The sequence below is a fragment of the Amphiura filiformis genome, chromosome 11 (assembly GCF_039555335.1).
Source record: "Amphiura filiformis chromosome 11, Afil_fr2py, whole genome shotgun sequence".
Classification (NCBI taxonomy): Eukaryota; Metazoa; Echinodermata; class Ophiuroidea; order Amphilepidida; family Amphiuridae; genus Amphiura; species Amphiura filiformis.
The window spans coordinates 42428756-42455135 of record NC_092638.1 but is presented as its reverse complement, the minus strand read 5'-3'; the positions used below and the strand labels follow the sequence as shown (position 1 = coordinate 42455135).

Here is a 26380-nt window from a genome sequence, read left to right as displayed (position 1 = left end):
AAATTTACATTATTTTGCAGGCACAAAATGTGGTATGCACCATAATGCCTTTTATCATTCAGTAGACATGAATAACGACATTTCATTGGTTAATAGCCTAATAATATAAGTTTGTATTGTTTAGCTTTCATCCACTGACAAAGAGCAGGTCTGCATATTTGTGTTGCATTGTAAACTGTACTGGTCCTGTATACGCAAGAGACAGCAATTACGTCCTACATCTATATTGATTTATTTATCATGTCTAATCAATGATAAACTCTGTTCAAGAAGCATGTGGCTTAATTGTGGGATACAACCTCAAATCAGTGATATTTCTATATAGCAAGAACAAACAGGGATAACTAATAATTATTGTCATTTTTTAAATGAATATTGTTATTGATAGTGTTATTTAGTATTCATTTCTTTTTTTATTATGATCATGATCACAAGCTTTTACTATTTGTAAAAACACATAAAAGAACCTCGTAAGGTTTTTCCTTCAACACAAATATTGCAATTAAAGAAGACAACCAAATCTTTTCATGACCTTTACATATCAACTTGTGAATTTAACGTCACATGGAAATAAGACTAAATTAGCTGCTGTGGTCAATGGTGACGTGATTAAGCAAAATGAGTTGGATGTAGGCAATATTGTGAGTATTCAATTTCTGTTGTATTTTACATTCTGAGCTACACTAAAACAGCCATATCTATGGAATGGTAAGTACATATAATTTATGATGCTTTTTCACCAAAATAAAGCTCTGAGAATGGCTCATACAATGAAATTGAAAACATGTTTGATTTTGATCAACAGCAGACTCATTTAGCTTGATTGCATGCAAATTGGTATCACTGAGTCATTAGTTGCCAATTACTGCCAAAATGTCCTTATGTGTGCTACATGAACATAAACATGCATCTCAGGATATTATAAATGACTCAACTTGCACAATTTACACAAGATTTATTATGGTAGGGAGTAAATGATGCAGGAAATTAATAAATTCACAGTAGCAATATGAAAGTTCCATATATCATATTTAAGGAATTCAATATGAGGCCAAAATGTTTCTGCATGTGCATTTTCTGGACTGAACTTAAAGCTCTTAAAAACACAAGACTTACAGAATAGAAGTGATCACTTATTTCTTAAATTCCTGGAGAGATTCTTTTTTATTAGAGATGCAGACAGAGACATGTCCTTAGAATATGTCGCATGTTTTAAAATGCAGTTGGCATGAGTATGACTTACATGAGGGGGTGGGGTGGGGGAACTCAACTTTTATATAAAGTCAACAAAAGTTTGGAAAGTTTTTTTCAAGCATCTATATCTCAGATTATGACATATTCATATTGTGTTGCATATCAATGGACAGCTAATTTATTCCCCTTTGCAATGAAAAGAGCTACAATTGCATCACATTTCCCTTTTTCATGGATGAATATATGTCTTGTGAATGTAGTGAGGTCTCAAACAGAATGTGCCAAATTGACAATTCTGAGCAGCAAGCTGTAATCCCATATCTTCACAATCTGGGACTTAATACAATCCTCTAAGATGACAACGATTGCCCCAAAGAGCATGGGTAGTCAATGACTACCTACAGAATATGGGAGTAGAAAGAATGGAATGGCCTGCCATCAGCCCAGACCTCAAACCGATTGAGAGACCAGTCGTGCTGTGCATGCCAGCGTACGTACATGTAGCCAATGCAACCACATTGAATGACCTGTATTCATATTTATTTCCATAAAAAATCAAGAACATTACATTACATCAAAGAATATAGAAACACGATACACATGGAGGAAAAGGCTGGAAGACCAAAAAGGCCTGAAAGTTAGTCTTTCCCTAAAATCAAATGAAATTAGCAAAACAAAGCAACTTTTCAAAACATAACCAAAAGACAAGATAAGGGAAGGGGACGTGCTCGTGGAAAAGATTAACTATATTCATGATATTTAGAGATAAGTGTATTTTTAATTGACTGCGGAAATGTTTAACAGATTTTGAAGCTTTCAGATTTTATTTAAAGAATTCCAAAGAATGGGACCTCTTGTACGTATGGCATGATCAGAAAAAACTTTATTTTTGGTTAAATTTAGGTCATTTACATATTTTGTCTTGTAGTCATGTATATCAGTATGTTTAGTAAAATAATTATCAAACCTGCGACGATTGCTGGAGGAAGAATAGCTAAGAATGGAATGCCATCCCACAGCAATGTCATTAACGTGTGACCAAGGCTGGGGAGGAGCATGAGGAGAGGTGCTGGCTGTTGGAGCTGTGTATGGGTTTTCCACCTGCTATTGAGGTTAGTTACTAGTTTTGTTTGAGCACAGAATAATGGTTAATTTGGCACATTTCGTTTGAGAGCCCACTACATTCACAAGATGTGTACTCGGCCGTGAAAAAGGTGATTGTTTCAAATGCAGTTAACCATCCATTGATATGCAACACAATATGAACATGCCACAAATAATCTGAGATATAGATGCTTGAAAAAACTGTCCAAACTTTTGTTGAGGAGTTTATATATAGGTACATGTTCTCTTCAGGTTTTCAACACAAACAGGGGTGGAAGCTAATTTTCTCTAAACAATTTAAGGGAACTGGAATGAGCGTTTTGACAGCATTTTTTGTGGGACATGAGAGCACATCAGACCTGTCGAATTGCATTCTGAATATGAAGAATGTCTTTCTGATATCAAATAATTTTCATTTTATGAAATTCACGATATAATACAAATTTTATGACAAATTATTAAAATTTGATATTTTTCACATTTTGGAGATATAACAGTCCTCGAAATACTAAAGCGATGATCAAAGGGCACATACCTATATAGCCAAAAAGTGATCGACACCCCTCAGGTATGACCTGATTGGAGTTGGGTAGTTTTCTCTGCATTCTTATCCCTTTTACTAACACACTCATTCCCTTTAATATAAAATCTCAGTGGTTTTATCAACCATTCTGAGGAAGCTGTCCCTTCTATACCAATTCTTGGATATGCAACTATCTCTGCAGCATCCACACTATCTCCACTCTCAATCCACATCATAGTATCTGTACTCAAATCTTTCTTGTCCAGTAATGTCTTGTTGATATTCAATGCTTCAGTGAGTTTTCCAGGCCCGCTGCAGAGATCTTTTGGCTTCAGTGGTTTGCTGGTATCTTTACGTCGTTTGCTGCGATGGGCTGTCATCGTTTCTAGTCCTTCAAGTGGTTGTAGTGCTCGCAATAGTACAACAACCTTCACCTAAAAAGCAACACAAAATACAAATTCAAAACAGGTTAAAACAATTCCAATGTGGTGGAGGGGACATTCTTGCATGGGTCACTCATCCACATTGGCAGAATTCATTAATGCATAAGACCTTCAACATGGTCGAGCAAAGTGACTTAATATGTATTAGAGAGAGGGCAGGTAAAATGTCTTATTTTGTCTTTAAAACACAGCCTTTGGTTTAACCACTATGTATATATGATGCTAACAAAGGTGCCAAAATCTGAATACCATGTCTCCTTAAAGTTCACTGCAGCAATATTTTGATCACAACTCAGACAAGACATAATCTCACAGTGATTGACACATGTTTGTATGTTGATAGATATTAACAGGAATCATGACCAAGGTCAGGTTTACTGCTAAAAATAGTATATGCCAAAAAATGACAGCTACTTTGAGCGACAGTAAGCTTTGAGGGATATGCTTTTGTACCTTTGCCCTTTACATTCCAGCCATAAAATGATATCCCTTATGACATACGTGGAGACTGTGGCAAGTTTGGTCAATGGCAAAATGCATTTTTTTCTGGCATTTTGTTTTTCACAAATAATTTAGCTTACAAAATTGACTTTTTAGGCAGATATATTTTAGGTGGTTAAGTCCTATAACTCATCACAGCACAGTATTACTTAAAAGACTTGTCCACCAAGCCCTTTTAAGCATTCTTAGTGGATGTGGTTTTATAGCTTGTAACCACCAAATTTCTTTGGTTCCTGGTATATGGGTGTCATCTATGATATGATAGAGGATAGTGGCCACATCGTCATGGAACACGCGCACATATAGTGTGTTATATGCGAATGTGGAAAAGTGTTTGCCAATTAAAATAATAATTAACTGGGAATGAGAATTTTTGTTTTTACTATGTGATAGAGAACAAACAGGCCCATTGTTTTGTGACATCCACTCCTCAAAATATTGGGACCTGCCAGTACTATATAAAACGCATAATAGAGGATAGTAAAACAACAATTTCTATGTTTATTCTCAAGTTCTTTATATACATGTATACTTTCTCTAAGAGGCTATACAATCCAGCTTCCTGGATAATGTTACAAACTATGCACTATGGCAACTATTTGGACTTCTCAAGAAGAATCATGCTAAGCATGTGGTCATGGTGGTACACAATTATACATTTGAAATGCACATAGGATCCACAGTTCCAAAAGTTCATTTCAAGGGATTTTCATGACTATTATGCACATGAACTGTGTGCATATTTTGTAATGAACCATTTGACCTCAAATACCTATGAATGAACCTGCATGTGTGTGTGTTATTTTAAATAAATGTTCAAATTCCAAAATGTGAGGCATACACATATCTCTTTTTCTTATTTTAAATGCAGACTATAATAGCCAATTTGTCCATGCTGGACTGTTATAGGATGTTCCAATGACCAGCATAATTAATTAATAACTTAAACCCTATTAATGAACAGAAACATCAGGAAGGAAGTGCAATCCTATCATTAACTCAGTCTTATTTAGGCCAGAGAAAATGTTGGTCAAGTTTTGTCAAATTGGTCTAACATGTGTCTGTCAAGTTTTTCAAATGGCACCATGTTTTTCAAAAACCAAACTTTTGCTTTTGAGGATACAGATTTACTTATAATTTTCTTTTAATTTTTGTCTTTTGTTTCATCAGTTTTGCCACCATTTTATAGGTAGCTTTATTTATGTACTTGTACTGAAATTTGCAACTCACATTGCTATGTTGCGTCCGAAACCATTGGACTTATCAGACATCTGATTGATGATGGTGTGGTTTCAAACAACTGGGAATTCTTGTAATGCCAGGTCCAATGCATGTGACAATAATATTGGAAACAAAGTCCTCCTCTCTTGTTGATGGCAGGCTCCTCCACTCTCTCCCATATGGAGTCCCTAACTCCTCTCTCCAGCCACCTCTCCTCCTTGTCAAGATAACTACCTCCTCTCGTTTGAAGAAGTGTTCAGTGTTCCTAATGCAGTGGTCGTACACAGCAGAGTTTTCAGCTTCGTTTGAACTTAGGCGTCTGTGTTGGTTTAAGCGTGCTCGTAGGATTGTTTAATGGTTTTACCAACATAGGAGTCACCACAGTTAGAGGCAGTGCATGTGATGCCATACACAACATTGCACTATCCCTTGGGAGTTTATCCCCCGAGTTTATCCTTGACATGCACAAGCTTCCCCTTTAATGTGTTGGTGGGTTTAAAGCAAGTACCGTAGTGATGCAGAAGGACTTGAAAGAGTTCATAAGTCTTTCGGATAACCCATCGATGTAAGGGATAGTTATTTGCGTGTGAGAGTTTAATATTATTAACCTCTCTTGTGGCAGGCTTAGTGGAGTCCTGGGTTTTGTTGGCTTTGGTTAAATGTCGCACCATCATCAATCAGATGCCTGATGAAGTCCGATGGTTTCGGATGTAACATAGCAAATTGAGTTACAAATATTAGTTCCAGTATTTGATTTAATTGAGAAAATTAAATGTTTTGAATTACTGGATGAATCATCTACACCAATATATTGATGCTACACCAATATATTGATGTAGATAGTTTACAAATAGATACACACAATTATTTTGACAAAAAAAAAAGTTACCTTTGCTTGACACATTAAGGCAGCTGTACATTCCATAGATTAGATACACATAACTAGTTGCAGGTGTCATGAACATTGCCATATTCCTCTCTGTTTCTGACCATTATAACTATGAGCTGCTGTATCTTCCACTCCAAGATAGCCCTCAGTCTCCACGATCTTCCCTGATAATCTGCTGCCATCATCTAGGATCCGAACAAGAGTCTTTCCAAGCAGGGATTTGGCTAACATTATACATGGCTGGTCATAGAATTCTAAACCAAGTCTGTGTGATGTAATGTCATGAGATGAGTCACATGATGTGTCACATGTTGTCAGATTGGTCCTTTTTGATGTGACATCATGACTGATATCATTAAGAATGTCTTGTGCTTTACGTTTGTTGGAAGTTTGATTTTCTGGGAGATGGTTTAGGACAGGCTCCATGTTTAGCATATTCCGTTAGTTTTAGAAAATTATATTCATATCATTAATCCACATTGTCCACAGTATTATGTAATACCTTTCATTTGTGTGTTGTTTCCCTTATGGAAAACCTAATGAATGAAAGAGATATAATACATTTAAAAAAATAAAAGAGGATTATTAATGCATTGACATTCTCATCAGCACATTTACAAAGAATGAGACCTGTTCATGAGGGTGGAAGAAAAGTTTCATGGGCCTTATTATAACAGAAAACATTAAAAGTGAAATACTGACTTTTGACCAGCAAGTGAGAAAGCTACAGTGACAATTTATATCATTTTAAAACTTATGATCCTGTGAGTAGGAATGAGGGAATAAATGTAACTCTCTTGTGGGAATAGGTTTCAAATATAGTGCAATGATTGGACAATGATATGAGGAAATGTTGCAAGTTAAAATAAACTGCGCACAAGAAGTATCAAGTTGTTACAAATACAACTAGTTAAGAGGCAATTTCTTGACACATTTAAAACACTAAATGAGAAATCAATACGGGATGAGGAAAATATGTTCTGTAGATTTTTATACCTCATGCAAGATTTCCATGAAAAAAAGGTAAGATTTCCAAAATGATATTAATTATTGAGCTATTCACTACATGTAGTATTCCAAAGCACTTTTCCACCTATTTGAAACAACTTACTCTTTGTGCACAGTTTTTAAGATCCAATTACTATGAAGACTGTGACGGGACCGAGCGGCTAGGTACTTAGCAAGTGGTTTTATAGGTGGGTTTGCCGGAGCTAGAATCCAGCTACGCACTGGAGGAGACTGTGATGGACCTCAAAGAACTGCAGTGACACCTCGTTTTACTTCCACAATGTATACTGATTTATTCATGGCACTTGCCTTATCTGTATAACATACTACGGCTTCCAAAATATACTTTATCTCCACAAAGTAATAACCATCTCACATATTGATCAACACTAGCTTTTAATCTGGCCAGCCGGCTGTCTCACGCGTCACAATAACCGGGCAGCAGGTAACAGTAACCACAAGTTGCCGTACCACCAATAACACGCTACACAACGGCAACAGTCTGATTTGTAACCCCGGGCCAAATTAACATGCTAGAACGGTCCACACCAGAATCTAGAACGATCATCACCGGAGTCAAATAAGAAAAATGTGTTAATATAATTATATAACATGTAAGGCCTACAAAAATCTCTAAGTTATCTAGTACAAAATGAAAATTTGGGCATAGCGGCCCCGCGAAGCGCCATGCTAATATTGACGACACTTGCGTACGACATGCAAGCATGTAGTGGCAAAGTATCATCACAAAGTTTGACAAATATGATATAAACACAACTACCTATTGGCATACGAAAAATTGGGCAGCATGGCCCCACGCCAAGCATGCCAATAGGTATAATACATGCAAATGACATACTGGTATGCATTGGCACATATTAATATTTTGACAAAATACATAAGTTTCTGAACGCATAATTGAAAATTTGCACATAGAGGCCCCTCTCTAGGTGCAGACCAGATTTTCAACAATACATAAAAGATGACATACATATGTATCTTTACGATACATGACGTATGTATCCCCCTATGCATCATCACTCTTAAAATTACGACATGATAAACAATATAGATTTCAACAGACTATGTGTTATAAACAATAGCACCATACAAACCATTAGGCCCTACTATACCATTAGGCCTTGTCACTACCTCCACCACTCAGAATTTGGATTGGTCAACTACTTCCATCACTCAAAGCTCAGGCCCTCCATCACTCACAACTCGGACCGACTAACTCCTCCATCACCCAAACTCGGACCAGTCAAACTCCTCCATCACCCAACTCGGACTAGTCAAACTCCTCCATCACCCAACTCGGACTGGCCCAACTCTCCTCCAAATACCCGCAGTACCAGGGCACCAGCCCACGTCGCACCAGGACACCAGTCCACGTAGCACCAGGACACCAGTCCACGTAGAACCAGGACACCAGTCCACGTAGAACCAGGACACCAGTCCACGCAGAACCAGGACACCAGTCCTACCCGACGTGTTCCTCCTCTCTACTACCCGTAACTCTCCCAATATCACTCTCCGCAGTATTAGGCACCCAGACCTCCTCCCTGCTACCATTAACTCGCCAAATATTACTCTCCGCAGCAATTAGGCCCCCAGACCTCCTCTCTGCTACCATTACCCGATGATGTGTCCTGGGCTGCATACACGCCACGCTACTGCATGGGCCCCTTGGACTTCCTCCTCTTTTATGGATCCGTGCTCCTTGCTCCGTGCTCCTCTCTCTCTCCCGCACTGAAAAGCAACATACACGCACACGTAACCACAACACAATGTCTGTTGAAATCACACATAACAATGATAAAAATATACCATATCATCTTACCAATAACTTTCCGTGAGCACTTAACATCCACATATTATAAAAATAAAAATACATGAATATTTAAATATACTTCACACAATTTATAGGCCAAAATAAGATCATAGGCCCTGCACACGACATGTTTTGTAATAAAGACCCTATTTAATCTCAAACAGTATCTGGGTATGACTTGCGTGAGTTTCACATAAATAATCTGATCCAAATGTTAAAGCCTCCATGATTTGACAAAATGTAAAACAATTGCTTTTAGCTGAGGCTACAATGTTTGCATATCAATAATAATCATGAATAATGTCAAAAGTCAGACAATATAAATAAACACCTAATAAATTGTGGACAATGAGAAAGAGAGTGAGAGTATTATTTTCCAAACGAAAATAATACGACGAGAAAATATAATAATCCCTACTAATATTATACGCAACTTCGCCATCTCAAATAATTAATTAAATCCAAGATCCAAAATAATATTAGGGAAAACCCGAGTAGTTGATGCAATTAAGCGCATGTACATGTATATGTGCTACCTAGTAATCGCGCTGTGCGATACGTATACCTTTTGACCTCATGGCGTGACTATGCACCAATCTGCACGTCGCCATCTAGCAATAATGGAACCCAAATAAATTTAATTATAAAATAATCTAAGATAGACGAACTAAATCAGTCATTTCTCTCTTTCCGCTTCACCTAGAAAATACTGTTATATACCAACATGAGCAGCAAAGAATACTATATTGTTTAAAACATATGATTTTGAAATACGAACACGATAAAGCATGATTTTGGGGGTGAATTTATGGCCAAAACCGATAAGAAATGTGCAGAGATGCTATGCTTTCCGTATACACGCACACGGAAAATAAAACAACGAAGCATCACTCGAATTGCTCACAGAAAATCGCTTAAAATACATCCTAAAATCAATTTCACGACCCCCAAATCACCTCTACGTGTTCTATACATAATAATCTAAGTTGAGTTGGAATGATTTAATTCCTAGTATCATTTATAATAATAAAAATAATAAAAGAATAACGAAAGAACAAGAGAAATATAATTACCTAGAACGATCATCACCGGAGTGGGGAATTTTCCACTCCAGCGAGACCGCATGGTAAGCAGCCAATCAGCGAGGCTTATTACCAGTTAATTGATTGATTGATAATGACGTAATGCAAAGCGAAAATTAAGCGCCTTTAAAAGGCGCACTCGTGATTTGGATAATAAAAGTAAAAGATACTACTTTATAATATTTAATATTTCAATCCGTCCACACAGCCCCTCCTAACATTATTGACGCTCCGTCAAAATGTGATCTTTGAAACACTAACGGGGTTCAAATTGTCTTACACTACATATATATATACACATTTTACTCTACAACATTTTTAAATATATAGCGTCCTATGCTCCTCCCGACTCAGTCATGGCAATGGTAGATCAGCTTAATCATCTGACATGCCTGAAGCCAACAATCTTCTGGCAATGGTAGTCAGCTTGATCATCTGGCATGCCTGAAGCCAACATATCCTTTGTCCAACATGGAGTCGGTCTTCTGATGACAGTAGATCCCTAGTCTTCTTCAGCCCCTAGCTGCGACCATTCTTCTAGGCTCTGTCGATACTCTCCTTCCTCCTTCTCTTTTCTTTCTTGGTCCATGACTTGCCGCTCGAGCTCTTCTAGTCTCTGTATCTCTTCCTCTGCCTCCTCGATCTTCCTGTCCAATTGTCGCTTCTCATGTTCCTTCCTTTCTACCCGCTCTTGCTGTTTCTTTAACTTCCTTTCTGCTCTTTCTAATTTCCGCTCCAGCATACCCAACTCGTTTTCCTGCGCACTGACCCTCCGTTCTCTTTCCATTAACTCCATCTCCCACTGCCAACGTTCATGTCTCCTCATTTCCATCCAGTGCTGATAGTACCCTTCCGCCTGACTCATTCTCCTCTCCCTCTCTCTTAATTCTCTCTCCCAGACTTGGTACTCACGGCAGAAATCTTCTCGCCATCGTTCCTTTTCCTGCTCCCATTCTTCATCCACTCTTGCTCTATCAGAAGCCATGTCGATTTCTGTAATATAAGAAAATACAAGGGATTATTACTTTCAACAATCTTTCCTGGTTTACTCTTAGGCTAACGATATCTAATGGGTCTCTGTCTGACTCGGCTTGGATTCCGACGTCCCACCCACATTTGGGGTCCATATGTGTCTTTCACATTAGGTGTTCCTTTAGGTTCTCCTGTGTCTCCAACCTGCTCCACCATACGTCCACTCCCTGGGACTCTATTGCCTTTTCCCCACCCTGGAATGTGTCGCACTGCCACTTCTGGATTGAACTGAACTCTCTTCTTCTCTCCCGATCTTACTGGACATTTCCTCAAGATACTTGGTCTCTCTGTGTCCGGTTTCGTACTTGAGTTCTTCTCTTCAGTTCCTTGACTCTCTGTAGGTTTGTCTCCATTTGCTACAGGGTCATCCGGTTTAGGTGCTTCCACTAATCCTTCCACCTCTGGCAACACATCAGTCTCCAACTCAGACTGTTTCTCTGCGGGACTGGAGCTTGAAGACCCATGGTTCTAGCTCTGGTCCTTCATAGGGTTTGAGGCGGTCCGCATGCACAACCTTCGGTTTACTTCTGGCCGTCTTCTGTATGCGGAAAGTGACATCTGATAATGCTGTCACCACTAGGTAGGGACCTTCCCATGGTAGCGTGAGTTTCTTTGACAAGCCAGGTCTCCTCTTGACATCAAACAGCCACACAAACTGACCCTCTTTATAGATAGGATCTCGTGTTCGGCGGTCATAGTTCCGTTTCTGGCGTCTACTACTCGCTTCAAGAGCATGCCTAGCCCTTTCGTGTACACCTCTCATTCTCTCTCTCAACTCTTCTGCATAGTCAGTTGCACAGTCTCCTTCTCCGGGCACTGCACCAAACACTAGGTCAACTGGGGCAGATACTTGGCGTCCTAACATCATCATATTAGGGCTTTCACGGTAGATGCTTGTACACTTGATCTATATGCAAAGCCCACATAGGGTGAGACACTTGTCCCACTCCTTCTGGTCTTGTAGTGGCAACCACATCAGCGGCACTGCATTGGTTATGGTGCGATTGTACCTCTCCACTCAACCATCAGACTTCGGGTTATAAGGGTAGTTCTTGTCTTGGTGATGCCCAGTATCTTGCACATTTCACTGAAAACTTCTGACTCGAAGTTCCTCCCTTGGTCTGAGTGCAGTTCTAGGGGAACTCCAAACCGGCACACAAATTCATGCACTAATTTGTTTGCTACTGTCTCAGCACGCTGGTCAGGTATGGCGTATGCCTCCATCCATTTAGTCCAGTAGTCTCCTACCACAAGGACATATGAATTTCCCTGGTGAGTCTCTGTAAGGGGCCCTAAGACATCGATTGCTACTCGCTCTAGGGGGCTCCAACACGGGTTTGCTGCAACGGGGCTCGGCGTTTGCACGGAGGGTTCTTCTTACGGGCACAGTCTACGCACTGCCGCACATAAACTCTGACATCAGCGCTCATACCAACCCAGTAGTACCGTTCTCGCAGCCTTGGCAAGGTTTTCTCTCGACCCAAATGGCCTGCAGTCTTCGATGCATGCAGTGCATCAAGTGCCTTCCTCCTTAATGACTTCGGAAGCACTAGTAGCCATTTGAATTCTTTGCCATCGTCACTTTCCCATCGCTTCAGAAGGGCGCCCTCTTTCACCGTCAACATGTCCCACTGGCCCCAGTACGTCTTTAGTGCAGCTGACTGACGTGCAACGTCTTCCCATTTGGGTCGTTCACCCCCGGACTCCTTCCACACCATAATGGGTGACATAGTCTCATCAGCCATCTGAGCTTCTCGGATAGAAGTCAGCGAAACTTCGGGCATGGTGGTAATATGCCTTAGCCATACTTCAATGTCACTGTTCTCTGCTGCTTCTGTCACTGGTGTGTCCAGCATAACACCAACTCCTTCAACCTCAAGAGTGTGCTCTCCACCGCTACTATACTCGTTTTCAGTGCTGACTTGGGCAATCTCAGCCCCCTCATGACTTTCCAGCTCGAGTTCTGGCTCTGTCTGGGTCCCAATTTCACTCGTGGCCATAGGAACCTCATCTGTCTCTACTAACTCAGCCTCAACTTCTGCCTCCTGTCTTTGGCTTTCTTCTGCCTCTTTGGACATCTGCCCTTCCCATCGACCACACTGTTTACATGGGCGCCTGGACAAGCCATCTGCATTCTGGTGACGCCTACCAGGGCGATACTCAAGGCAGAGATCGGCTTTGCACAACTTCCAACCACCTGGCGAGTTGGCCTTCCGGATTCTTGAAGTTCGACAGCCACCTTAAGGAGCTGTGATCTGTCCTCACCTTCACTTGGCCCCCTCCCAAGTAATGTCTGTACTTCTTCAAGAACTCCACAATCGCTAGCAGCTCTCGCCTCGTCACACAATAGTTCCTCTCAGCTCTCTTCAGTGACTTGCTACCATATGCAATCACCTTCTCTTCCCCTTCTTGCTCTTGTGACAGTACACAACCGATTGCAAAATTACTTGCATCTGTGTCCAGGATGTACTGTCCTGCTGATTTAGGGTAAGCAAGAACTGGTGCCGTTATCAATGCTTCCTTCAATGTGCCAAAGGCTTTCTGCAATCTTCATTCCACTGGAACTTTGCACTTTTCTCCGTCAACTTGTGCAATGGTGCAGCCGTATCAGCAAAATCACGTATGAATCGCCGATAATATGGCGCTAGTCCCAGGAAGCTACGGACCTGTGTCTGTGTAACTGGCGTCGCCAGTCCTTCACGGCTTCTATCTTGTCCGGGTCTGTGTGTATCCCCTTCTCGGACACAATATGCCCCAAATACCGGACCTCTTTCTGTAGTAGGGAACATTTGCTTGGCTTGACCTTCAGCCCGGCACTCCCAAATCTGTCAAACACTGAGGACAGCCTTGTCAGGGACTCCTCAATTGTACGGCCAAATACAATGACGTCATCTAGGTAGACCAGCAACGCTTCCCAACGCAGACCTGCCAGCACATTGTCCATCAACCTCTCAAACGTGGCAGGTGCGTTACACAACCCAAAGGGGAGTACATTCCAGGAATACAGGCCACTTGTTGTCCTGAATGCAGACTTGTCACGGGCATCTTCGTCCAGCTCTACTTGCCAGTAGCCTGACGCAAGGTCCAAAGTAGAAAAGAACTTCGCCTCTCCTAGCGCATCGAGCGAGTCATCAATCCGCGGCAGCGGATAAGCGCTTTTGACGGAAGCTTCGTTCAATTTCCTATAATCTAAACACAGCCTCTTTGACCCATCCTTCTTCTTCACAAGAACCACTGGACTTGCCCATGGACTATCAGAAGGTTGTATCAGACCCTTGTCTAACAACTCAGCCACCTGTCTCTCAACTTCTGTCCTCTGCTCAGGTGAAGAGCGTCTCAATGGCTGTCTAATAGGCTGGGCACCCTGTGTGTCAATGCTATGCTGGACCAACTTGGTACACCCTATGTCATACTCGCCCCTCGAGAATATGTCCTGATACTTGACAAGCAACTCGAAGATCTGTCTCTTCCCCTCAGGCTCTAAGTCAGTGGCACACCGTTCATACAATTCTTTCAGGTGCTCTGGAAGTTCCACGTCTGCTCCCACTTCTTCACATCTGCGAACCGACTGTTCGCATTCAACTTCAACATCTTCTTCCTCTATCTGGAGCAAACGGGCAACTACCTTTCCCGCCTTAAGCACCTTTTCTTCTGAGCCCAAATTCATAATTCTCACAGGTATGGTCCCCAAGCTAGCGTCTACTACTGCTCGGGCTACCATTAAGTCATCATCTTCTATCCCCTGATCTATGGGTTCCACCAAGCACATCATGCTACCTCTCCTGTTACCAGCCAAGCATGCAGGGACCACCATTTCATGTTCTGCAGGTATACGAATCTCTGAAGACGTGACCAGCTTCGAATACAATGGTTTGTCATCTTTAGTGCGACAATCCACTCTCTCACCACGAATTATCAGCTGTAGACTATCAAAATCTATTTTGGCCCCACACTTCCTCAGAAAATTCGTTCCCAGCAAGTTATCGCTGACTTGTGCAACGTAGACTGGCACACTCTCAATATGACTACCAACTTGCACTTCCATATAGGCCGATCCCATTATCTGTACTCTGGACCCATCAGCCTGTCTCAAGTATACCTTCTCTTCTTTCAATGGTGGTCGTCTCGCCTGCGGAATCTGACGGTACTGCTCTGGTGTTAATGTTACTTTGGAGGCCCCTGAATCAACACAAAGCATTACTCTCTCTCCCTGTATGACAGTTGAAACCCATAGATCCTTTATTTCCCCGGGCTCATTCTCCCCTATCCCCAAGGCGAATTCTCCTATGTCCGTGAGAAATTCGGTCTCCCGGTGTCTGACTCTGGTTGTTCCCCTGTCTCGCAAATTGGTTCGGTCTCCAGCCTTGGTCCCTCCTCACAGGTGGCCTCCCCCAGGACCATTGGTTTGGCCTCGTTTCGTTTCCCTGCCATCTTGCAGGGCAATTCCGATACATGTGTCCTTCCTGATGACACTCAAAACATGCCAACGGGCGTTCACATTGCCACCAAATATGATCACGGCCTCCACAATTGCGACACTCACTCCACTGGTCTACCCTTCCACCAGCTTGCTGGGGACAGGACCTCTGCATATGCCCTGGCTCTCCACATTTGAAACATCTCCGTGGGAAGTCTTGACGAGCTGGAGGACGCGGACTCACTCTACCATTTGGCGGTGGTTGCTGTGACTTTGCTGCAGGGGATGGCCGAGGACTCTTATTAACTGGCTCTTGGCTCACACCACTCATCGTCTTCTCCATTCCTTCCACTTTCTCCAGCAAGACCCTCACCATTTCATCTTGGCTCTGGTATCCAAGACTATCACTCCTCTCTCCCCTACCAGAGGCAACTTCGGGTCTGGCTTGCTTAACTGACCTCAAGTCACGCTCCATCTCGCTCACACGCGCAATCAACTCACTCACTTCAGGATCTCTGGGTGAGTAGTCTCTCTCTTCAGTCGCTATTCTACTATAGCCAACCTGCTTCCCACGACCCCTGGTCTGTTCTGTCTTGCAGAATGACTCTACATTCTCAGCAAGCCCTATAGCATCCACCAGAGTTTTAGGGGTCGACCGGAAGCGTTCCTTGCGCAACTCTGTATCAGCTATCGCCCTCTTGAAATGCTCTCTAGCTATGTAATCTTTCTCCGCCTTCTCAGACTTCGGGTGTGCCAACTCCACAAGTCTTTTTATCTGCTTCCCCAGTTCACGGAGGCTCTCTCCTTGCTTTTGCTCACGCCGAGAAAGAGACAGGAAGTAATTCTCAGGACACTCACGTGGGCCGAACTCTCGTTTAAGTACCTTCACTACTTTGGCATAACGAGCCTCACGTGGATTAATATCATTCACATTCAGCGTGGCCAGTGCCTCATCTTGGCAACAAGAAAACATCTGGAAGGCTGCCTCCCTATCTGACCAGCCATTGTAGTCTCTACACGCATCGAACTGGGCGGCAAAGTCCTTAAATGAGCCTTTCCCATTAAACTTTGGGGGCTTCATACTTCCTCGTTTCTTAACTGTGTCGTCGCACTGGTGGACTCATCCGTGGATGTCAATGCAGGTTTATTTTTCTTCCTTCCCTGCGACTTCTTCCCTTTGAAGGCTTCTTTTTATTTGACTTCACTCCTGAGGAAGCTTTAGTCTCATCGTCACTAGACCCCTTGGACTCTCTCAGAAGCTTTACCGCTGACGTGCTCTTCTTAGCCTTTTTGCTGACTTTATTACGCTTGCCTTCACTCTCTGACAATGTGTCAGAGTCACACCCACTGCTATCGCTACTCTCGGTTTCACTCTCTACTTCTATCGCCTTCTTCTTCTTTGACACCGATGCTCTCTTGGGAGACGATTTAGGCCTAAAGTCAGACTCCGATTCACTTTCACTGCTAGTTTCAGTCTCGCTAGCCAATTGTGACTTCTTCGAACCTATTTGTACCCTATTCTTCTGCTTCATAGACTCTTTCTCTACCCCTTGACCTGAATTAGCCTCTCGGCCATACAGAGTGTCCTTTCCTTTTGTCTTTCCCGAAAGGGATCCAAACTTGGCCTCAAATTGGCTTTTCCCCTTCAGCCTCTTATCACGCCTTAAGGGGGGTGGCTGGCTTTGCTCTGCAGTGTCACTATCTTTGTGCCCTCGGCGCAGTCCTTTTCTTCTATTCTGCCGACCTTGTTTCTTAGACTGCCGGTTCACTTCTCCTGAATTGGAATCATCGGTCTGACAGCCTACTTCCACTCCTTCTCTGGTTGGCCATGCCATACCCACAGGCCCATACTTTTGCTCACGCTCTCTGTCTTGCAATGCTCGCAATTTTGCCACTGGAGTTCTTTCTCTCGGTCCAGACTCTCAATTTCTATTTGAAGTGCCTGGCTCTCAGTGTTCTTTCCCCATTCTTGGGATTCTTTCCTCTCCCATTCCTCATGCTGTGTTATTGCAGTTTCTTCGCGTTTTCTTGCCATTTCTCGTTCCACCCTCTCACACTCCTCCTGCTCTCTACGACTATCTCGCAACTGGTTTATTCTCTCCTGCTTCTCTCGTTCTTCCCGTTCCATCAATCGCATATCTTGATCCATCATCTGTAACTCCTGTCTTCTTTCCTCTTTCCTCCTTCGCATTTCCTGTTCCTCCCTTCGCATTTCCTGTTCCTCCCTTTTCATTTCCTGTTCCTCCTTTTGCATTTCTTGTCTCCTCTTTTGCATTTCCTGTCTCTTCTCTTGGGCATCAGCCTCAAATTTCTGCATCTTACACTCTGCCTGTGCATTTTCCTCCATTTGTTCTCTTTCCCGTTCCCTGCGTGCCATCTCCAGGTTTTGGGCATCCCGAGCTGCTTCCTCAAAAGCCCTTCTTGCATCCTCTATACTTCTTTCTTTCACCTTCACCCCCATTCCCTATCCGCAAGTTCTTTCTCGTGTTCGCGCTTGACCCTATCCAGCTCTGTCATTTTCGACTGGTGGCGCTTGATGTTCCTCCATCAACTCTTGTTCCAAATCTCTACTACTCACATCAAGCCTGTTCCTCGCTGCTCTCATCAGGGCATCTTGCTCTCGAGAGTCAACATCCTCACTTGCCTCCAACCTTGAAACCATCTTCTCAGATCCTCTAGATCTAAGGTTGTACCGTCTCCCTCTGCGCTCCTGTCTAGCGCCATCACCTTCAATCTCACTACCAGGTGCTTCTTCCTCAGACACATTTCGAGTCTTTCTTCTACCTCTCTTTTGCAACCGTTCTACTTCTCTCTTCTGAGTCTGTCTCCCTTCCTCAGAAGTACTATCCCTTCTTTTCCGAGCCATGTTCTTAGATCGTGCAGCCTTTAGCCCTCTATCATCAGGTTCGTCCCACATATCTGAGTCACTAACAGCGCCTAAACTACTTCCAGACTCACTCTCAATATCACTTTCATTACTGCCTGCCTCCTCCAATTGCTCTAGTTCAACCTTGCCCTCCGTTGACTTTAACTCTGATGCATTACTATCACCGGGCCGAGCTCCTTCCCACTTTTCCTTCCATCCAGGGCTACCTCCATCTTTGCCTACTTCACTTCCCGACATTGCTCAATACACCCACTGATCCTCTATTGTTACTTCAACTTGCTCTTTTAATTCTCTTTAAATTCACGGTATTCCAAGACTTCGGGTTACTACTTGCTCAACTTCCTCTACTTGTTAATCTCCGTTCACACCACCGCAGTTCCCGGGTCCATCTAACTCACAACTCCTCCTACTCTCAAACAAATCCCACCGCTGCCACCACTTGTGACGGGACCGAGCGGCTAGGTACTTAGCAAGTGGTTTTATAGGTGGGTTTGCAGGAGCTAGAATCCGACTACGCACTGGAGGAGACTGTGATGGACCTCAAAGAACTGCAGTGACACCTCGTTTTACTTCCACAATGTATACTGATTTATTCATGGCACTTGCCTTATCTGTATAACATACTCGGCTTCCAAAATATACTTTATCTCCACAAAGTAATAACCATCTCACATATTGATCAACACTAGCTTTTAATCTGGCCAGCCGGCTGTCTCACGCGTCACAATAACCGGGCAGCAGGTAACAGTAACCACAAGTTGCCGTACCACCAATAATAACACGCTACACAACGGCAACAGTCTGATTTGTAAACCGGGCCAAATTAACATGCTAGAACGGTCCACACCAGAATCTAGAACGATCATCACGAGTCAAATAAGAAAAATGTGTTAATATAATTATATAACATGTAAGGCCTACAAAAATCTCTAAGTTATCTAGTACAAAATGAAAATTTGGGCATAGCGGCCCGCTGAAGCGCCATGCTAATATTGACGACACTTGCGCATTTACATGCAAGCATGTAGTGGCAAAGTATCATCACAAAGTTTGACAAATATGATATAAACACAACTACCTATTGGCATACGAAAAATTGGGCAGCATGGCCCCACGCCAATAGGTATAATACATGCAAATGACATACTGGTATGCATTGGCACATATTAATATTTTGACAAAATACATAAGTTTCTGAACGCAATTGAAAATTTGCACATAGAGGCCCCTCTCTAGGTGCAGACCAGATTTTCAACAATACATAAAAGATGACATACATATGTATCTTTACGATACATGACGTATGTATCCCTATGCATCATCACTCTTAAAATTACGACATGATAAACAATATAGATTTCAACAGACTATGTGTTATAAACAATAGCACCATACAAACCATTAGGCCCTACTATACCATTAGGCCTTGTCACTACCTCCACCACTCAGAATTTGGATTGGTCAACTACTTCCATCACTCAAAGCTCAGGCCCTCCATCACTCACAACTCGGACCGACTAACTCCTCCATCACCCAAACTCGGACCAGTCAAACTCCTCCATCACCCAACTCGGACTAGTCAAACTCCTCCATCACCCAACTCGGACTGGCCCAACTCTCCTCCAAATACCCGCAGTACCAGGGCACCAGCCCACGTCGCACCAGGACACCAGTCCACGTAGCACCAGGACACCAGTCCACGTAGAACCAGGACACCAGTCCACGTAGAACCAGGACACCAGTCCACGCAGAACCAGGACACCAGTCCTACCCGACGTGTTCCTCCTCTCTACTACCCGTAACTCTCCCAATATCACTCTCCGCAGTATTAGGCCCCCAGACCTCCTCCCTGCTACCATTAACTCGCCAAATATTACTCTCCGCAGCAATTAGGCCCCCAGACCTCCTCTCTGCTACCATTACCCGATGATGTGTCCTGGGCTGCGCCACGCTACTGCATGGGCCCCTTGGACTTCCTCCTCTTTTATGGATCCGTGCTCCTTGCTCCGTGCTCCTCTCTCTCTCCCGCACTGAAAAGCAACATACACGTGCACGTAACCACAACACAATGTCTGTTGAAATCACACATAACAATGATAAAAATATACCATATCATCTTACCAATAACTTTCCGTGAGCACTTAACATCCACATATTATAAAAATAAAAATACATGAATATTTAAATATACTTCACACAATTTATAGGCCAAAATAAGATCATAGGCCCTGCACACGACATGTTTTGTAATAAAGACCCTATTTAATCTCAAACAGTATCTGGGTATGACTTGCGTGAGTTTCACATAAATAATCTGATCCAAATGTTAAAGCCTCCATGATTTGACAAAATGTAAAACAATTGCTTTTAGCTGAGGCTACAATGTTTGCATATCAATAATAATCATGAATAATGTCAAAAGTCAGACAATATAAATAAACACCTAATAAATTGTGGACAATGAGAAAGAGAGTGAGAGTATTATTTTCCAAACGAAAATAATACGACGCGAAAATATAATAATCCCTACTAATATTATACGCAACTCGCCATCTCAAATAATTAATTAAATCCAAGATCCAAAATAATATTCGGGGAAAACCCGAGTAGTTGATGCAATTAGCGCATGTACATGTATATGTGCTACCTAGTAATCGCGCTTGTGCGATACGTATACCTTTGACCTCATGGCGTGACTATGCACCAATCTGCACGTCGCCATCTAGCAATAATGGAACCCAAATAAATTTAATTATAAAATAATCTAAGATAGACGAACTAAATCAGTCATTTCTCTCTTTCCGCTTCACCTAGAAAATACTGTTATATACCAACATGAGCAGCAAAGAATACTATATTGTTTAAAACATATGATTTTGAAATACGACCACGATAAAGCATGATTTTGGGGGTGAATTTATGGCCAAAACCGATAAGAAATGTGCAGAGATGCTATGCTTTCCGTATACACGCACACGGAAAATAAAACAACGAAGCATCACTCGAATTGCTCACAGAAAATCGCTTAAAATACATCCTAAAATCAATTTCACGACCCCCAAATCACCTCTCGTGTTCTATACATAATAATCTAAGTTGAGTTGGAATGATTTAATTCCTAGTATCATTTATAATAATAAAAATAATAAAAGAATAACGAAAGAACAAGAGAAATATAATTACCTAGAACGATCATCACCGGAGTGGGGAATTTTCCACTCCAGCGAGACCGCATGGTAAGCAGCCAATCAGCGAGGCTTATTACCAGTTAATTGATTGATTGATAATGACGTAATGCAATTCGTTTAAATTCGCCTTTAAAAAGGCGCACTACGTGATTTGGATAATAAAAGTAAAAGATACTACTTTATAATATTTAATATTTCGAATCCCGTCACAAAGACCAATGATTGCTGAAAGTCTAGTCACTCTCTGCCTTCTTATCTCTTTTACTGACACAACTATTTCCCTTGATGTAAAACCTCAGTGGTTTAGCCACCCATTCTGGTGTGGCATAATCAATCCCAATTCTTGGACATGCAACTATCTCTGCAGCATCCACACTATCTCCACTCTCAATCCACATCATAGTATCTGTACTCAAATCTTTCTTATCCAGTAATGTCTTGTTGATATTCAATGCTTCAGTGAGTTTTCCAGGCCCGCTGCAGAGATCTTTTGGTTTCAATGGCCTGCTGGTATCTTTACGTCGTTTTTTGCGGTGTGTTGTCATGGTATCCAATCCCTCTGATGGTTCTAGACCTCTGATCAACACAGCACAACCTTCTCCTGTAACATAAAAGATTCAAATTTGAGAGGCAAAGTTACATTTAATCATCAAAGTTGATCATCTTAGACCATTTTAAAACAAAATACTGTTCATAAACAAACTTATATATTACTCTGACAGGGGTTCCTTTATATAAAACACACATTTGTCTCATATTGCACCACTAAAGTGAACATGTAGAAGATAACATCCAACACTTAATAATGCAAAATCTTCAAATATGGCAAATTAAATAGATCAACAGTGTTTCTTCTGTTTTAAAGCAAATTGTGGAGTGACTCACTCTAGCATGAAAATTCATCTGTGTTGGTAGACTTCATAATTAAATCTAAATGTATGATCGGGGGGATGGCATACCGGTAAAAAGGGGTCTTTTGGAGCTGCAAACAGGTAAAATGGGGACTTTTGGAGCTTCAAACAGTCAAAATCAAGGATCTTCCTTGGCTTTCTGGTTGAAAATTGCCTGAAAAAAACCCAGAAATAATGAGGAATGAGCAATTTAGGAATCTTTTAGGGCTGAAATATCAAAATCAAGGGTCTTTCGGAGCTACAATTTTGGTCAAATATAGCGGGTCATTCGGAGCTGTGAAATCCAAAAAAGGGGGGTCTTTCCGGGGGAACATACCTGTATGGTCATTTGTGTATCTGGAGACTGGCAACCAAAGTTCAGGATCAGTGACCTTTTGGACACTTAACCCCAAAACTTGTTCGCACACTCTTGGTAACTTGTATCAGCCACCCGGATCAGCCACAACCGCGGTTGAGTGGTGGTTGGTTGACTCTGATGCGAATTGACTCTATCTATAGTGTCCCAGTCAAGGAATCTTACATTGGTGAGACAGAAAGATCTTTGAAAACCAGATTCTTAGAAAACTGTCGTCGGATGTCTCCCAGCACATCCATATTGAATCCACCAGCCACCAAATAGATTCTTGACTGGGATGCTAAATACTTTGAAAGGGGTGTGAAGGAGGTCATTTACATCACAGTCAACCTATCATCACTCAACTGTTACGGGGGCTGATATAAGTTACCAAGAGTGCACAATCAAGTTTTGGGGTCAAGTGTCCAAAAGGTCTAGTCAGTTTTCAAGCAAAATCAGTTGGAACTTGGAAAAATTGATTTTGAGATATAGTCAAACAAAAGAAATATTTCCTTTTGTTTCCTCCTGTTTTGGAAACTCTTCAATTGCTCATATCTTTAGAACTAGTTGTTCAATTTCAATGGGCTTTTCTGCAAAATGCAGCTTTGTAAATGTTGTTTACTCCTTTATAAGAAAATTTAACATTTCTGAGTTCCGACTGATTTTGCTTGATTGCATCACACATTACAATACAAAAACATGCAACATACCTTTACTAGATATATTGAGACAGCTATACATGCCATAGATGAGGTAGACATAAGTAGTACCAGGAGCCATATACATAGCCAAGTTTTTATTAGATTTGTGGCCTTGGTAGGTATGAGCTGCTGAATCTTCTGTACCCATATATGACTCAGTTTCCACAATTGTCCCTGACAATCTTGAGCCATCATCTAGGATCCGCACTAAGGTCTGGCCAAGCAGAGCTTTTGCTAACTTGATGCATGGTTGGTTGTAGAATGTTTGGCCAAGTCGGTTAGCTTTCACAGTTCCATCTCCAATGCTACATGTTTTAGTCTTTTTCTGAGTTGTGAAATATATACTTTCAGTGGCTTGGTTTGATGAGTTGGTGGTTTGTCCTTTCCGTTTTTTTGATCTTTGTAGTTTTGGTGTTGGTTTTGTTGTTTCTGATGCCATGTTGCTTATGTATGGATGGGAGTCAACCCAATCATGCAAGCTATAAAAAAAAATGAAATCTCTTTTTATGTGTAATCTGTAAATCACTATACATATGCTGAATATGACTTGGGGACAAATACATGAACTGAGTGCAATGCATAGCAGTTTTAGAGTTAATAGTATTGGTGTGAAAAATAAAATTTCTAAGTAATATTGACATTAATACCTCCCAATTTTGGACAATATCTTGCAAAAATTGAAAAAGGAATTTAAAAAAGTAAATTGCTGTAAACCTGTAAAAAAAAGGTATTTTAATAGAGCAGCCTACGCGTTTCTGACAGAAAAGGGTATATTAGAAATATCATTCGCGTTTTAGCGAAAATAGGGGTGTTGTCGAAGGGCAAATAATTGCGAAATCGCTAAAAAAGGGTGTTTTTCCCATAAAATTTCAGCGAAATGAGATGCAAAAGGGGTGTTTTTAAAGTTCACCGACAAGCATGAATACCCGCGGATGCACGTAGTGCGGGGACCGGGTACGTAGGGAACCCAGAACTCATGTTGCGGTTCAATTAGAAAGAATTCAAAACATGGTGACGATCGATACAGTCACAAATCTGGTCATTTTACACCTGAATGTGCTCAACATTTACACACATGTACCAAATATGTTTTGTTTAAGAATTCATGTGAGGAATGGTAGGAAGTGGTATGTAAGTGGTATTTTGTGTGTACCGTACCCTGGACCAGTATATCTTAGAAGCCACAGAGCTCGAAGCGGACAAGTCAGTGGAAATCGCAGTGACGGAGGTGTGAGTATCTCTGCCACTGGCTACCAAAATGTCTGACATTTTAATCATGACATTGTCAATTGTTAATGTTAAACCATTTAGTACCATTCCGGTTGAGTTTATTCGATAGGGTCTACACTTATATTTTGTAGATTTCCTTTTACAAATTAAGTGTACTGCTAAATTTGATTATTTGATTATTTTTCACAAGGTCCTATGCACACACTTGACATCGCACACATATACGCGATGGTTAATACAAAGGAACCTTGCCATTTATACTATTTTGCAGTACGTAAGGGAACAACCCAAAAGTTTGATGAAGTCCTATAAACGAAAGTCCTTTCGTCAGAAAGCTAACCCCCTCCCCCCTCCCCTATAACATTAGTGTCAAATATCGAACACTCCAACCCGTATTCATACATGTAGGATACAGGGCCGTCGCTATGTAGATGAGGTTGTGGAGGGGGTAGGACAATGCTAGGATATTGATCACGTTCACGGAAGAAACAAATATTTAATTTTATTTTAAGATATTTTTCTTCATACTTTATGGCACAAAAAAAAATTTCAAATAAAAAAGAATCAAAGTGCGATACAGCTGCTTTAATAAATGAACTTACAAGTTGCAGGTTGTGAGTGCTTCAATCTATATTAATTTTAAATCATATTGAAGCAACCACTGTAAAATGTCAATATTGTAAGTACTTCAGAAAATACCAAAATATTAAAATTATACATTAAATCCTAAAAGAAGATCAACTTTGACCGATGTTTTAACTACTGTTTTACAAACATAATCAGACTTTTTTTTCCCCTCCCTCCCTCAGGACTTCATCAAACTTTTGGGTTATTCCCCTAGAAACCTGAGCGCATGATACTATACCGTGATGTGGCAAAGTCAGAGCTAACAACGTGTACGGCAACAGCAGATTGCCTCAGCAGCCAATTAGAGACAAGTGCATTTCAACACAGTGAGTATTAAAGTACCGGTACGCGATGTACGCTTTAACAAAATACGCTCTTCTTCAAAGGTTAAGTAATACTAGCTCGAGATACTCTAGCTAAAATACAGGTTTACATTTACTATCTTACATTATCTTGCTGTATTTCAGCTAGAGTGCTAGCACTGCCAGACAACAAGCTTCCTGGGTTTTTTGGAAAACAATACTGTTACGTAACCCGTAAGACGAAGAAGAATCCCGCCCGGAGCCTGCCCTAGGCCGGGCCTAGGTTTAGCATGGACATATGAAATTACGATGCAATACAATGCAATTTGAATGCGCAGCAGATCTATCATGTCTATAGAAATAACATGGCCTGATTTTAGGTAGAATTAGAGTAACTGAGAGTCTGACTGAATACTGCAATATTTATTATATTTATGACTCCTAACTAATGACTAACTACTCTCCCAATTTCACTGCACTGTTTGCACTCCTTTACCTAGATGACAAGTCTCACACCCTGGTCTCACAACTTTCCACTGCACTGCACTATCTCCGAGACTACTATACTGCCACAGGCACAGGAATAATGAACTGGCGGCTTTACAATATCAGCAGCCGACATGATGGTTACTTAACTTGTTTACTTCCGGGTTCACACTTGTGTATTGTAAAAACTTTTTTTCCAAAATTTCAAATCTTGATCCATAAAAATCATAAAGAAATTCTAAATTAATTATGTGAGTATACACTGGCTGGATAGAATTACTCTTAAATGAAGTAAAGAGATATGATAAACAAATTTTATATATTTATAATCTATGTAGGAAAAAAATGAGCATCTGATAAAATACTACTAGGAACACTTGGAAGTTTTGGCTGATATTCGTGAAACTATTATGCACGCCTTCTAGTACCCGTGCCAAAAATGAGTCATTTTAAAACCAGGAACCTA

The 26380-nt window shown here is 41.4% G+C and overlaps 2 protein-coding genes across 2 annotated transcripts; both read right to left on the bottom strand.

Annotated features, from left to right (window-relative positions):
• Positions 1-1128: 1128 nt before the first annotated feature.
• On the bottom strand, positions 1129-6310 carry LOC140164863 (DNA-3-methyladenine glycosylase-like). The gene is given in 4 exon segments (XM_072188243.1): positions 1129-3249; positions 3514-3521; positions 5876-5974; positions 5977-6310. Coding segments are annotated over 4 exon segments (828 nt in total). The 3' UTR covers positions 1129-2862.
• On the bottom strand, positions 6296-26087 carry LOC140164862 (DNA-3-methyladenine glycosylase-like). The gene is made up of 5 exons (XM_072188242.1): positions 25925-26087; positions 23279-23748; positions 21540-21924; positions 6987-7026; positions 6296-6411 (listed from the first exon to the last, which is right to left on the bottom strand). Exons 2-3 carry the CDS (start codon positions 23706-23708, stop codon positions 21557-21559), a joined length of 798 nt encoding a protein of 265 aa, XP_072044343.1. The 5' UTR covers positions 23709-23748; positions 25925-26087; the 3' UTR covers positions 6296-6411; positions 6987-7026; positions 21540-21556.
• Positions 26088-26380: the final 293 nt, after the last annotated feature.

What these genes read in the sequence shown, in the direction of transcription:
- LOC140164862 (XM_072188242.1), bottom strand. Translation starts at nt 23,708, where the DNA reads ATGGCATCAGAAACAACAAAACCAACACCAAAACTACAAAGATCAAAA. An exon ending in TCTCAATATATCTAGTAAAG is followed by an intron (nt 21,925 to 23,278) that starts GTATGTTGCATG and finishes TTTATGTTACAG; the next exon opens with GAGAAGGTTGTGCTGTGTTG.